The 13,157-nt window shown below is 41.8% G+C and overlaps 1 protein-coding gene across 1 annotated transcript in view; it reads left to right on the top strand.

Moving 5' to 3' along the window:
* Positions 1 to 13,157, top strand: part of LOC117499740 (ryanodine receptor 2-like) — an 86,460-nt gene that overhangs the window by 28,596 nt on the left and 44,707 nt on the right. The window contains 18 exon segments of the mRNA XM_034152334.1: positions 725 to 899; positions 1,420 to 1,628; positions 3,975 to 4,128; positions 4,491 to 4,623; positions 4,931 to 5,039; positions 5,810 to 5,970; positions 6,242 to 6,401; positions 6,621 to 6,707; positions 6,966 to 7,192; positions 7,433 to 7,646; positions 8,142 to 8,774; positions 8,870 to 9,070; positions 9,951 to 10,062; positions 10,189 to 10,323; positions 11,129 to 11,405; positions 11,508 to 11,622; positions 11,966 to 12,098; positions 12,510 to 12,613. Coding sequence (XP_034008225.1) covers positions 725 to 899; positions 1,420 to 1,628; positions 3,975 to 4,128; positions 4,491 to 4,623; positions 4,931 to 5,039; positions 5,810 to 5,970; positions 6,242 to 6,401; positions 6,621 to 6,707; positions 6,966 to 7,192; positions 7,433 to 7,646; positions 8,142 to 8,774; positions 8,870 to 9,070; positions 9,951 to 10,062; positions 10,189 to 10,323; positions 11,129 to 11,405; positions 11,508 to 11,622; positions 11,966 to 12,098; positions 12,510 to 12,613 — 3,339 coding nt within the window.

Below are 13,157 nucleotides of genomic sequence, written 5' to 3'. Positions count from 1 at the left end.
CTGTGGGTCTGTTGATTTGAGTCCGACTAGCTGTAAGTATCTCAATCTGCTAGTTGTTAGTAGGGCTGTACCTGAATATCCGAATATTCGGTCGTTGGTCCACTATTCGGTTTTCAATTTCGTTATTCGGATATTCGTTTTTTTTTGTTTTTTTTGGCAGCCGCTGTTGAAATCTCCAATATCAACGTAAGAACTTGTGCCTCTTCGCCCCCCGAAGAGGCACAAGTTCTTAACCATAAACTTTATTGTTTACTTTCTCCGTCTTTATATGTAGATATTACTTTTCTCCGTTAATCTCCGCTCCTTTTGACCGTCACGTTGTTTCCATAGCAACAACAACTTCCTGTCAACAGCGCTAACTCTCCTTCAAAAATAAAAGCATCTCCATACAAAATAGGAAGCCAAGCCAAATTACACTTAAGACATATATACAACTGCAACGAAAGTAACAAACACAATATCCTTTTCAATTTCCAAGAACATAAATTGGGTTATTTACATTAACAAATAACTATAAAACAACAATACTGTAGAATAACAAAATTAATGCCTTGAATAAACAGAAATACACGTGTTGAAGCTCGCGCCGAATATTCGCTGCTGATTACTACCGAATATCCGGAGCCCAAAAAATGGTATTTGGGACAGCCCTAGTTGTTAGTTATTTCACTCTTTCCCTGTTACTGTGTGAGGCGACTCTCTGTAACTCCTGTCTTTGTTTCAGGCTCAGTGGTACCATCAGGGTGTGGAGCCCCTGGGGCGGCCCTGGCAGAGAGGCGATGTGGTGGGCTGCCTGGTGGACATGGCTGAACGCACCATGATGGTCACACTGAATGGAGAGGTGTTGTTTAATGACAGAGGATCGGAGCTGGCTGCCAAGGACTTTGATATCGGAGACGGTCTGAAAGAGTTCTTGTCTTTATACAATTATTTAAAAAGAATAAGCTAGTGTTTATTCAACTGGCATATATTAAATAGTTGTTTTAATATGGCAGTACAATTCCAAAATCTCTTACCATATCTGCTATTTATTAACCTAGATTGTTTTGTGTCATGTGTAAGTGTTGTCAACTGCACAGATGTCTGCCTTTTCCTATATATCATGCAACTTAAATCGAACTTGCCTTGAAGTACTCGATTCTCTTTCTTCAAATGATTACCGGATAACTCAAGATAATTGACAGACCTTGTTGTGAGCACTATCATGTAGGTACTATTGTCTTTCTACCAAACTACTCCCACCAACAGGTGAGAATGAGTAAAATATGCTTCCTTCTGCCAGGTTATATGGTTGGCAGGTGTGTCCTACATGAAACTGATCACAACAAGGAGAATAAATCATTTTGATACTGGGGTGAACTGTCCCTTTTGCAAAATACATATTTATCGTCCTGAAATATGTTTTGTCTTGTTTCCCAGGCCTGTTGCCAGTGGTCAGTGTTGGAGTGAACCAGGTGGGGAGGCTGAACCTGGGTCGCCACACTGACTCTCTGCAGTACTTTGCTGTGTGCGGCATGCAGGAGGGCTACGAACCGTTTGCTGTCAACATGGCCAGAGCCCCAGTCCTATGGATGAGTTGGAAACAGCCTCAGTTTACCTCCATAAAGCCTGAGGATCACAACCTACAGGTGAGTGTACCATATGTGACCAGAGGCCTGTACTACGAAGCTGGATTTTCGCTTAGCCGGCTGACTTCAGGGAAATCTCGGGCTTTCCGGTCCTACGACGCTGGTTCTCTTTTTAGCAGGCTAGATTTCCATGGTAACTTATGCTGAGCGGCAAACCTGCTCCGGAGCAGGTTAGGTGGCAGGCTAAGAGATCAACTCAGTGAAAGCACCGCCTGCTGACCAATCAGAGCTCCGTGTGCGGAGTTTAAAGCGATCAAGTCATATTACAGGATAGAGGAAATACAGAAAAACTGCCGTTGCAGGAAAGACGGCCGGCCAAAATCAACTGACTGTGTGAACGTGAAAATTAATAGAATATCCCCTCCCATCTTCAGAGCAATCTGACTATTATAATATTAGCGTTAAGAAAGCTTACTTAAATATCTGCCACGACATAAGTAACCGGATCAGAGTAACATTAAGTACAGTCCGCGGCACTGTGAGTGCAGACGTCGATGTGTCCCATTATCATTCATATCATATCATATCACATCATAATGTATCATATATTTCCTTATCTGAGTCAGCTTCTTGAGCCGTATCTGGCCGTGCAACACTCACAGTGTCACATACTGTATGCAGAAGTATTATTTTAAGTAACACATTAAGTTGACGAAACACTCGAGTCAAATTCTCCTAATTAAAGTCAGATCCACTCGTGTCTTGGACGGGGCAGTGATTTCATAAACCTGTTAATGTACGCATTCAAACACTTTTTCTTTTACCAGCTGTATTCACCTTGCAGGTGCAGCTATGTGGCTTTTATCCTGGATAAAGTGTTTAAGTCATGGATGTTTAAAGTTTAACTTCTTCATATTTGACTAATATTAAAGTTCACTTTTCATTCAGGAAGTATGACGCTGCGCTGTCAGTACGCTTGTCCGTGTTTGAGATTGGTCGAATGCTCCAAATACCACCCCTTTCATGTGAACGCGCACCTAACTAGATAGGACACGGCGGCTTGAGCGATCCACTTGATAACCAGCGTCGTAGTACAGCTTAGCCAGAGCGCGTATGTTTTGGATTGGGCCAACCGGCTAACTCAAACATATCCAGGTTAGGTTGAACCAGCTTCGTAGTACAGGCCTCTGCTCTATCGAAATCAGTCGCATTGACCTGAAGACACATTGAGTTGTATACACTGTTGGAAAGAGGAGATTCCTAGCTTTCTAATGATATCAGGATTGTTGTTTTACTCCAAATATTAAGCAAAATATGTCACATTATATAATGACCAGCACCGAGTCATCATTTTGAGAAAAAGGCCTTCAAAGTTTCCTCTTCTCTGGAATCCATCGATCTGATTGATTATTAGCGGAGCAAATTATCAAAGTAGTACGGAGGGAAAATATTTTCGTTTGGATTACTGGTCTGGGGGAAGCTCGCTCGTGTGTGTATGTATGTGTGGGTGTGTTTGTGTATTTTTGCGTTTGTGTGTATTGTGTTTGTTTCCCGGGGAAAACACTCATGAGAAACACCGGCTGTTGTTATGCCTGCTGTGACGTAAAATAACTCCGTTCTCCGCTTGTAATTATGCCGTTACAAGCTTCAAAGTTGTATTTATCATCTGAATTTGCCAAAACAAGTTTAATATTCTGAAAGCCAAGACTTTGTTTATTTGAAATCAGATGAAAACAAACTGTAACGGACCCTGCCGTGTTATCTATGATTACTATACGCCTTATATTCATAATTTCAGCCGGAGGGAGGGGGAGCTGCGCTGCGGAAGAGCAGGGTGCGAGTGAGAGGTGCCTCTCTTCTTACATTACATTACATTACATGTCACTTGTTAGACGCTTTTATCCAAAGCGACTTACATACTCAATACTGTGGACAATCTCCACAGGAGCAATTTGGGGTGAAGTGTCTTGCCCAGGGACACACCGACATGCTGACTGCAGTGGGGTTTGAACCTGTGACCCCCTGATCCGAACACCAACGCACAACCCACTGCACCACACGCCTCCTTCCCTTTACAAGCTTCAAAAATGTATTTATCGTGTGATTTTGGAAATAAAAGTTTCATATTCTGAAAGCCAAGACTTTGTTTATTTAAAATCAAACAAAACACCCGAAAAACTATTTTTTTTACGCAAATCCACGTTTATTTTGAAATGAGCTGTTGCGACTTCCGACTGATTTCGATAGAGCGGGTCACATATAGGGTTTTTTCTACCCAGCAGCTTTGTTAATATGTCTTCTCAAGGATGTAGTGTGCTGCAGTGGCTCTGTGGGACCCAGAGTTGCTCATAGCACTGGCTAATTGACAGCACTGATCCTCAAAATCTTGTTCAAATCTTATTCAAGGTCACCAGAGTCAGTGGCTCAAAGGATTCCTTATCCAGCCTGAGGGTTTCCCAGCGGATGTTTGCACACCACGGTGGAAGCAGTGAGATGGGCTTTTACCGGCTCAGCATGTCCATCCAATGTGCTGCCGTCCTCACAAGCCCAGCGGGGGGGGGTTCCTCCAGCCGCCTCCAACTCTCTCTCTCCAGGTTCAGGTGATATTGCATCATATAATATCAAATACAGTGTGTCAACCACAGAAAACTCACGAGTACTTCACATAGGACTACAAAAAGGAGCTGTTTGGTTCACATTAAGCTCAAAAACCATGACATTACCCATGATGTAAAAATACGAAGCTCTTACAAGATTAAAAGTGTGTGACAGAATTAGTGTCCGAGCAGTGAGTAGCTGTTATTTGCAGTTATCCATTATCCACTATCCAGATGACTGATATTCTTCAATAATGACCTTGATGTGTTGTTCTGCTTAAGCTCCCCAGTGTCTCGCTGTAATTAATTCCAGTTGTCCTTTCAGGAAGGAAAGAGCAGGAGGAGATGGACTCCGACTTTGAAGTGCTGATGAAGTCAGCCCACAGCTTTGCTGGCTCAAGAGATGAGCTCAACCATAAGGATCATAGTCACGACAAAACATCAAGATTGAAACAGCGGTAGGTTGAAGCGAAACTAAAACTGTTATAATATCTGATCAAATGCATATTATTTGGATTATGGAAGAATAAACCGAAATGATATGGGTCATTAGTGTTTTCTTAGTTAAATAATAATGTACCAGTTATTTAGATATGTTATGTTTTGTATGCTTATCTTCTTTGTCTACCAAGTAATGAAAATGACATGGTTTTGAAAAACAAAATGATAAATAAACAAACAAGCTGTCTGCCTTACCACAAGCACACTTTATCTGCGAAGTTCATTGTGTTGTGTACGACTTTATGCGAGTTTCTCTTCTGCAAGGTTCATGCTGAAGAGGACCAAACCAGACCTCGTTGGCAGCAACTCATCTGCTCGGCTTCTAGAAGATGTGGTAGTTGACAAAGATGATCATGTTATCCAAAGCTCCAGAGTAAGGCTTTTTATTTTTTTATCATTTTTACTTATTATAACCACAGAACAACAACGCCTTTTTCTGTTGTTATTTCTTAGTTATTCACTAATGCCCGTCATCATTAATGACAGGAAACTTTCCCTGCCACCTCAGAGTGCACCTAAATAAAACCAATTGCTCTGCAGGGCTCAAGTTCATACAGAGTGCAGCTTTTAAGCTTTTTTCTGGTGGATATTGTGGGGGAAACTTCTGAAGCAATTGGAGTCAGGACTCAGAGAGGCACGAGGAGAGCTGGAGCTTTGATGGCAAACACTGACGGTTTATTTGGAGCTTCGGCCGGAGAATTCACAAGACATGTCACGGGCCACGGTTTGACCACACGGTTGAGATGCCACAATCAATTCTGAAGAACCCTCCTGTAGTTCCAGGTTTTAACTAGTTCAGAGTCATTCTTCAATAGATAGACTAAACAGCTAAGGACACTGAATCACATTTGTTGTCGCTTATGGCTCGGGTCATCTACAGTACACCCCGAGAAGGATGTGTTCCAGGTGTCCCACAGCAATAACTATCTCTGACCGAAGTTGCCCGGTCATAAACTGGCAACATCAACAATATGCTAGGGCAGCTCCTCCTTAAGGGAGATAACGGCTGCTCAAGGTTGGTCAGCTGCGTCAGAGGGCGAAGGAGGACATGCAGGGCAAATTATTTCCCAACAGATATTCAATAGCCATAAAAGAGACATGGAATGCAAATAGCAGTGACACCCGCTGCCCTCTGTGTTTCAGTATTACTACTCCGTGAGGGTTCTTCCGGGCCAGGAGGCGTTCAATATGTGGGCAGGCTGGGTGACCTCTGACTTTCATCAACACGACGTGACTTTTGACACCGACAATGCCCTCACTGTAACCGTCACCCTCGGAGATGACAGTGGCAAAGTCCAGGAAAGGTTAGTAAACACCACAACTCTCATACTTTCAGTCTGGGGAACTTAACCTCACATTTAAATACTAATTGCAGTGAGAGATGATAGTGTCATAATTATCCTCTTGACACCATAATCACAGACTGTTATGAAATCCGATTTACTTTTCAACTGAAGAACTAAACATTACTGAACTTCAATGCTATTAACTCTTGTGAAAATGTGTTCCATTTGAGTTTTCATGACAAGTTATCAGCAAACTGCTAATTAAGCGTATCCCTATTCTTTTGTACAGTGTGAAGCGGTGTAACTGTTACATGGTGTGTGCTGGAGAGGCAACAGGCCTGTCCCAGAGTCGCAGAAGTACGGGGTTGGAAATCGGATGTTCAGTCGACACGGCCACCGGGCTGCTCACCTTTACCTGCAGCGGAGTGGAGATGGCCACCTTCTACCAAGTACGCTGCACAGGATCTATTTGATTTGTTCATAGTTATCAGTATTGTGTTTGTGAAATGTAATACTTGTATATTAATCTTAATTAAAAACACATTAAACTCATTGAGCTATGTCTCTTACACTAATTACTTGTACTAATTAAAGTAATTATAGTGAGTCATGTTTAACTTGGAGCGTTGTATTATTAAACTGAGGATGTTTTTCTCACTGTTAATCAGGTGGAAGCCAGTACGAAGCTGTTTCCTGCTGTTTTCGTCAAGCCCACCACCAGCAACATGTTTCAGTTTGAACTGGGGAGCACCAAGGTAAAGGAACTTTTTGTTTTGAATCCTTTCAGAGACATTGTGTTGTTTGCTTCCCTTTAGCATCATACGAAAAAGCAACATATTTAAGACATTTGGACCAAATGATGTTGACTGATTGGCAGTTTTTAAATATTTCAGGGTTTTAAGACTTTCTATTCTTTTGAAGTCAAGTTTATTCTATTTCTCCGTTTTATTTTTTTCATACATGTGAAGTTGTCTGTTACACATTTCCCTTTATTTGTCGTCTTCTCGTTTCAGAATGTGATGCCACTGTCAGCCGGTTTGCTTCGCAGCCAAAGAAGGAATGCCACCCCTCAGTGTCCTCCGAGGGTTCAGGTGCAGCATCTCGACCCGGTGTCGTGGACCAGAGTACCGGACCGTGCTTTACAGGTGATGGTGGATCGGCCAGATGAGCGCCATGGCTGGAGGGTCCAATGCCATGAGCCCCTGCAGGTCATGACCCTTCACATCCCCGATGAAAACAGGTGGAATAAATATGTTTTTGGAATTGGGCTTGCAGATTTAAGTGCACAGAAAGTTGTGCATTAGTTGCTTTAATCTGACATGTGTTTTGTTCCACTGTGATCCTAAAAGCACCAGACAGCAAACACTTATTTGATAAAAAAATATGCAACAGGCTGTTTAATGTGGTGCCACAATTAATTAATTAAATGTACTTGATCTTGAGCAAGCAACAACACTGACATCTTGTCTTTGACATTTAGGTCTGTTGACATTTTGGAGCTGTCGGAACTGGATGACCTCTTGACCTTTCACCACCACACTCTCCTGCTCTACTGCTCTTTATGCACCATTGGAAACACTCGAGTTTGCCACGCCCTCTGCAGTCATGTTGACCAATCCCAGCTCCTTCATGCCATTCAGGATCCCAACCTCCCTGGTCAACTCCGCTCTGCGTTTTACCAGCTTCTCATGCAGGTAATTGCTTGTTTGAATTTGTATCTTTTTTTTAAGGTTACATTCATTAAAGGTAGGGTAGGTAAGAATGGAGAAACCAGCTCGAGTGCGCTAAAATTTGAAAGTACACAACCGGAAAAATCTGCCCCTTCCTTCAGACTTCCTTACAGAGCCCCTCCTCCAACACACACGAACGTGCGTGAGGGCACGAGATAAGTTTGTGCACGAGATGGAAGGCTGACAGGCAGGTAGGCCATCCAGTTATTTTAGCCGGGCCGGCTGAAATGATTGGTCGTGCTTTTTACAGCGCCACGGCTTCCACAGATGAAATTGTTTTATGTATTTATTGTCAAAGCATTTAATATATTCATTGCTATCAGGATGTTAAGAGCATTCCATGGAATATAACAAAAAGTGTTTCTGAAGTGAATTACCTACCCTACCTTTAACATAAGAGTTAGGAAACGTTGGTCTTTAGAGGATAATAAAAACGTTTTCATGTTTTTTTTTTTTCAGGTTCACCTGAGCAGCCACACCACTGCATGTCACATGATGAACCATGAGTACATTGTGCCTATGACTGACCAGACCAGAGAAATCACCCTTTATCCCAGCCCTGCTTATGGTGTTAATGCAGGGAATAGTCCACCTCCAGAAGGCATTTTCAGCACTGGTCTCAGCACATCCCTTAAACCACAGATGCGTTTCTCCTCTCCTTGTTTTGTCAGGAGTGGTGGATTGGAAGCGGATGGTACAGGTGAGATAACCTGCACAGACAGCCCAGAAATCCCTCTGGACATACTGAAGGACCTGACTGTGGAGATGCTGACTGCTGGAGTGTGGGCTGTGGGGCAGAATGTGAGGCATCCTGTAGGAGGCAGCTTTGAGCTCCTGCTAGTTCCCCTTATCAAGCTGTTCTACAACTTACTGGTGTTGGGTGTATTTGGGGATGAGGATCTGGGGAAAGTTCTGAAACTAATAGAACCTGCAGTTTTCTCCATAAATGCCGAAACCCTCAACAAGGAAGAGGAGGAAGAAGACGCTGCTGATGATGACGACGAACAATGCACAGGAGGCAACGTAAAAGAAGACGTCACTCCTCATCAAGGACTTCTTCAAATGATGCTTCCAGAAGCTGTCAAACTTGAGGTGAAAGAATATTCATATTTCTTTAATGTTCTTTTTCTCCTTCCTTTATGTTATTTTTTTCAGATAGAGATAAGTTGTTATATTCCTTCCTCCAGCTCTGCCACCTGCTCTCCTACCTGTGTGATTGCCAGGTGCGCCACAGGGTGGAAGCTGTGGTTGCCTTCTCTGACAACTTTGTGGGTCAGCTGCAGGAGAACCAACGATTTCGTTACAACCAGGTCATGCAAGCGCTCAACATGTCAGCTGCCCTCACTGCCCGCAAGACCAAGGAGTTCCGCTCACCTCCACAGGAGCAGGTTGAGTTCAAATGATGAATTATCCAAGAAAAATAAAACTTGTTCCAGGAGCTATGCACTCTAAAATACATTAAAGATATGCTCGGTCAATATATCGGTTCACAATATAACTGTGGAATTTATTAGAATATTGGGTACCACTTTACAATAAGACTACCCTAATAAAAGATTCATAAAGGGTTTATAATTAGGTTATTAATTAGGTTGTAAACACTTTATTAATCATTAAGAACCATTTATAAACCAGTTCTAACATAGTTTTCATACATCGACACAGGCTCACTATTTGGCAAAATGACTAAGCCTTATATTGGCTACCTAGCTTACTTCGTCTTCTTCATCAGCCAACATCCTTGGTATCTGTTGTTCACTGAGTTGATTCCCCCCCTTCCATCTTGATGTTTCTTGACATCTCTTTATGACCATTTATGAATGAGTTACTAACATTTATAGTTGCCAAAAGGGAGCCTTATTGTAAAGTGTAAAACAATGAGTTACTACCATTAATAAGGCTTAGCAGTACAGATAAATATGGGCTCACTATTTGGCAAGATGACTAAGCCTTATATTGGCTACTTAGCGAGAATCAACTCAGTGAACAACAGATACCAAGGATGCTGGCTGATGAAGAAGACGAAGTAAGCTAAGTAGCCAATATAAGACTGAGCAGTACAGATAAATGTGGGCTCACTATTTGGCAAGCAACCGGTCACAGGTGCCCTGTTTATCTCATGTCTTATAAAAGCTTATTAATGATTTATAAAGTGTTCACAACGTAATTAATAAATGAATTACAAACTATTCGTAAACCCTTAGTCTTATTGTAAAGTGGTACAGAATATTGTCTGTAATGTTTGTTGAATATGTGACCCGTCTGTAGATCAACATTCTGCTGAACTTCAGAGAGGAAGAGCAGCAGGAGAACTGTCCGTGTCCGGAAGAAATCCAGCAGCTCCTGCAAGACTTCCATCACCTCCTCAACACACACTGTGGTTGGAACATTGTTTTATCATTTACTGATACCAATATAAACCTTTATTGAGCCAGGTCACTGTGGAAGAGCTCTGAGGAGGCACTTACAGTGATTGCCACTGAGGAATTCTCATCTTATTGTGCAGGCATTGAGTTGGACAGCGACACAGAGGATCAAGAGGATGCTGAGATGTCTCTTAAAGATCGGCTTCTCAGTCTAGTGGCGAGAGTCACTGGACTGAGAAAGACACCAATAGAAGCGGAGGGGAGCAGACCGCAGAGTGCCAGTAAGTGCATCTAGGATAAGATCAAATGGAAATGTATTAATCCTGAAGGAAATGTGTGGGCCATAGATTGTTAAGAAAATACAACAACAACATAAACATAAAGTGTAAAATGACTAATACTAGTGCTAAATGTGATGACAATAAAAGTGAGATATCATAATTACACTTAAACCACAACACAGACTATATCACACCTTGCTGCTAAATACCAACAAACTATGTGCAATATATAAATGCCGTTAATAACTGTGTAATATATACCTGGCTGTTAAATCCTTAGAACTGTTACAAGGTGTGTATTTTGTAAATTGTGTAACTTGCTGCTGTTAAATACCAACCACCTATGTGCAATATGTGCTAGATGTGCAATATATATAGATGCCGTTAATAACTGTGTAATATATACCTGGCTGCTAAATCCTAAGAACTGTTAGAGGATGTGTATTTCTTTTAATTATGTAACTTTTTATTATATATTTGTTATTATATCATAACTTAGTACTTTTTTTTTAAATGCATGTCACATATTTAACATATGTAACATTAAGCTGTCTGTGGCTCTTTTTCCTGCCGTAACTACGCACATTTCCCCTCCGTGAGACTAATAAAGGGATTCTGATTCTGATTCTGATGGAAAAATAATATAGGACCTAATGTTTTCCAATGACTTTGTACATTTTTGACTTTTTTTAAAAATGTGTAATACTGCCGGAAATCTATCTTCTGTAGCAGGTCCTATAAAATGATTGTGTTGGACAATTACCTTTTTTAAATGTAACTTAATTATTTCCTGCTTCAGAGTCCCTGAAAACGCTGATCTCTGAGACGATGGGGCGTTGGGCTCAGGAGACGGAGATGGAGGACCCTGAGCTGGTGAGGGCCGTCTTCACGTTGCTGCACCGCCAGTATCAGGGCCTCGGGGGCCAAATGGCAGAGCACCTCCGCAGAGCCTACACCATCAGCCAGGCCTCGGTAGAAGACACCATGGCTCTGCTGTCCTCTCTGAGCCAGATCCGCTCCCTCCTCAGCGTCCGCATGGGGAAGGAAGAGGAGCGGCTGATGATCAGAAGATTAGGGTAGGGGGACGTTTGTCATGCGAAATGGATTTGCTTGATTGCTTTCTAACATATTTCCATCTTTTTCTTCGTCATTTTCTTTGTTTGTGTTTTTATGTATAGAGACATAATGAATAACAAGGTCTTCTATCAGCACCCTGACCTAATGAGGGCGTTGGGGATTCATGAGACCGTGATGGAGGTGATGGTTAATGTTCTTGGAGAAGGGGAATCAAAGGTGAGCGGTTTGAAGCGTATTGATAAATCCTTTGGAGATGCAGATCTTTACATTAGTGGGTTATTTAAACACTATTGGTGTTTCATACAGTAGATCATATTCTTAAAGTACATTCATCATGATTAAAGATATTTTATTTGTCATACAAGTTAATGAATTGAAATGACCCTGAACTCTGAGTAAGTGCACACATTGTGTATTATTCAAGGTTGAAAAAGCTGGAGGTAAAAAAACGTGTTATAACTAAATTATGAATGGAGCAATATTCCCTGCAGTACAGTCAGTTGAACCCTTACCTCCTCACATCTTGTTTTGATCTATGCATTGATTATTCTTTTGTTAGGAGATTACCTTTCCCAAGATGGTGGCCAGCTGCTGTCGATTCCTGTGTTATTTTTGCCGCATCAGCCGTCACAATCAGGGGGCCCTGTTCGACCATCTCAGCTACCTGCTGGAAAACAGCAGTGTTGGACTAGGTACATTTTATTCTCTTACAAGAAACTCCTATAAGTGTATAATGTTGTGCACGAATGCTTCATTGCTCTACATAATTAGTTTTTGAGAGAGGCGTTTATTGATCTCGGGCTACTTTTCCAGACCATGGTTTGTAAAGCTGTTTACTTTTAATTATTTAACATTGAAAGTTTCACTAGAGTAGTCTACAAAGTAAAACTGTATGGCAGGGCTGTTGTTAGTATTGAATTACACCGATATGTTTTATTAGGTCTGACTCTTTACTTTATTAGGGCATTATTTTGCACTTAAGAAAACAACCTTGTGTTGGTGTTAGGATCCTGCCCCCTCAATAAAGTACCCCCAATATCGTCCTTACTCTCTATATAGTTTATGATTTGGTGTTTCAATTATTTCATAACTTTGTCCCTTAGCTTCCCCATCCATGCGTGGGGCCACTCCCCTGGATGTGGCAGCAGCCTCGGTTATGGATAATAACGAACTGGCCTTAGCGCTGAGGGAACCTGACCTAGAGAAGGTGAGTCTGTCTCTGCAGTACTTCTGGTATAGTCTCCTTTATTTCATATATACAGAGGTAAGTTCTCTGGTCTGTTATGAACATGCTGTTGCATATTAGTTAGCTGTTTCATCCATCTGTATTTTATTTTTGGGTGGCTCCATCACTGTCTCGGACACATGTGTCAAACTCAAGGCCCGGGGGCCAAATCAATTAATTACTATTAGATCTGGCCCGCCGGTATATTACACGCACACCTTCACTCAATCCTGAGGATTTCCTCAGCTCAGAGCCTGACCCCAAACATTGATGAACTTACACCCAAGATGAGATGCCAAGTATCTGGCTTGAGCTAGCATCACAGAGCAGCACACTGAGTTTCAATGGATGTTTCCTTTTGCACTTTTTCTCTCATGACAACAGGGCATGTTTGTTTTTTTCTTTGAGGGAAATTGTTTTTTTTGAAGCTGTTGTTGGCCTGTGGAAAAATGTAATCATAAGAAATGACTCCGGAAAATCTGCAGATAGAGCCATAAGAAATGAATGCAACTGATTATTAAATGTT

Source organism: Trematomus bernacchii, unplaced genomic scaffold (genome assembly GCF_902827165.1).
Source record: "Trematomus bernacchii unplaced genomic scaffold, fTreBer1.1, whole genome shotgun sequence".
Taxonomy (NCBI): Eukaryota; Metazoa; Chordata; class Actinopteri; order Perciformes; family Nototheniidae; genus Trematomus; species Trematomus bernacchii.
This window is presented reverse-complemented; position numbering and strand designations above follow the sequence as displayed.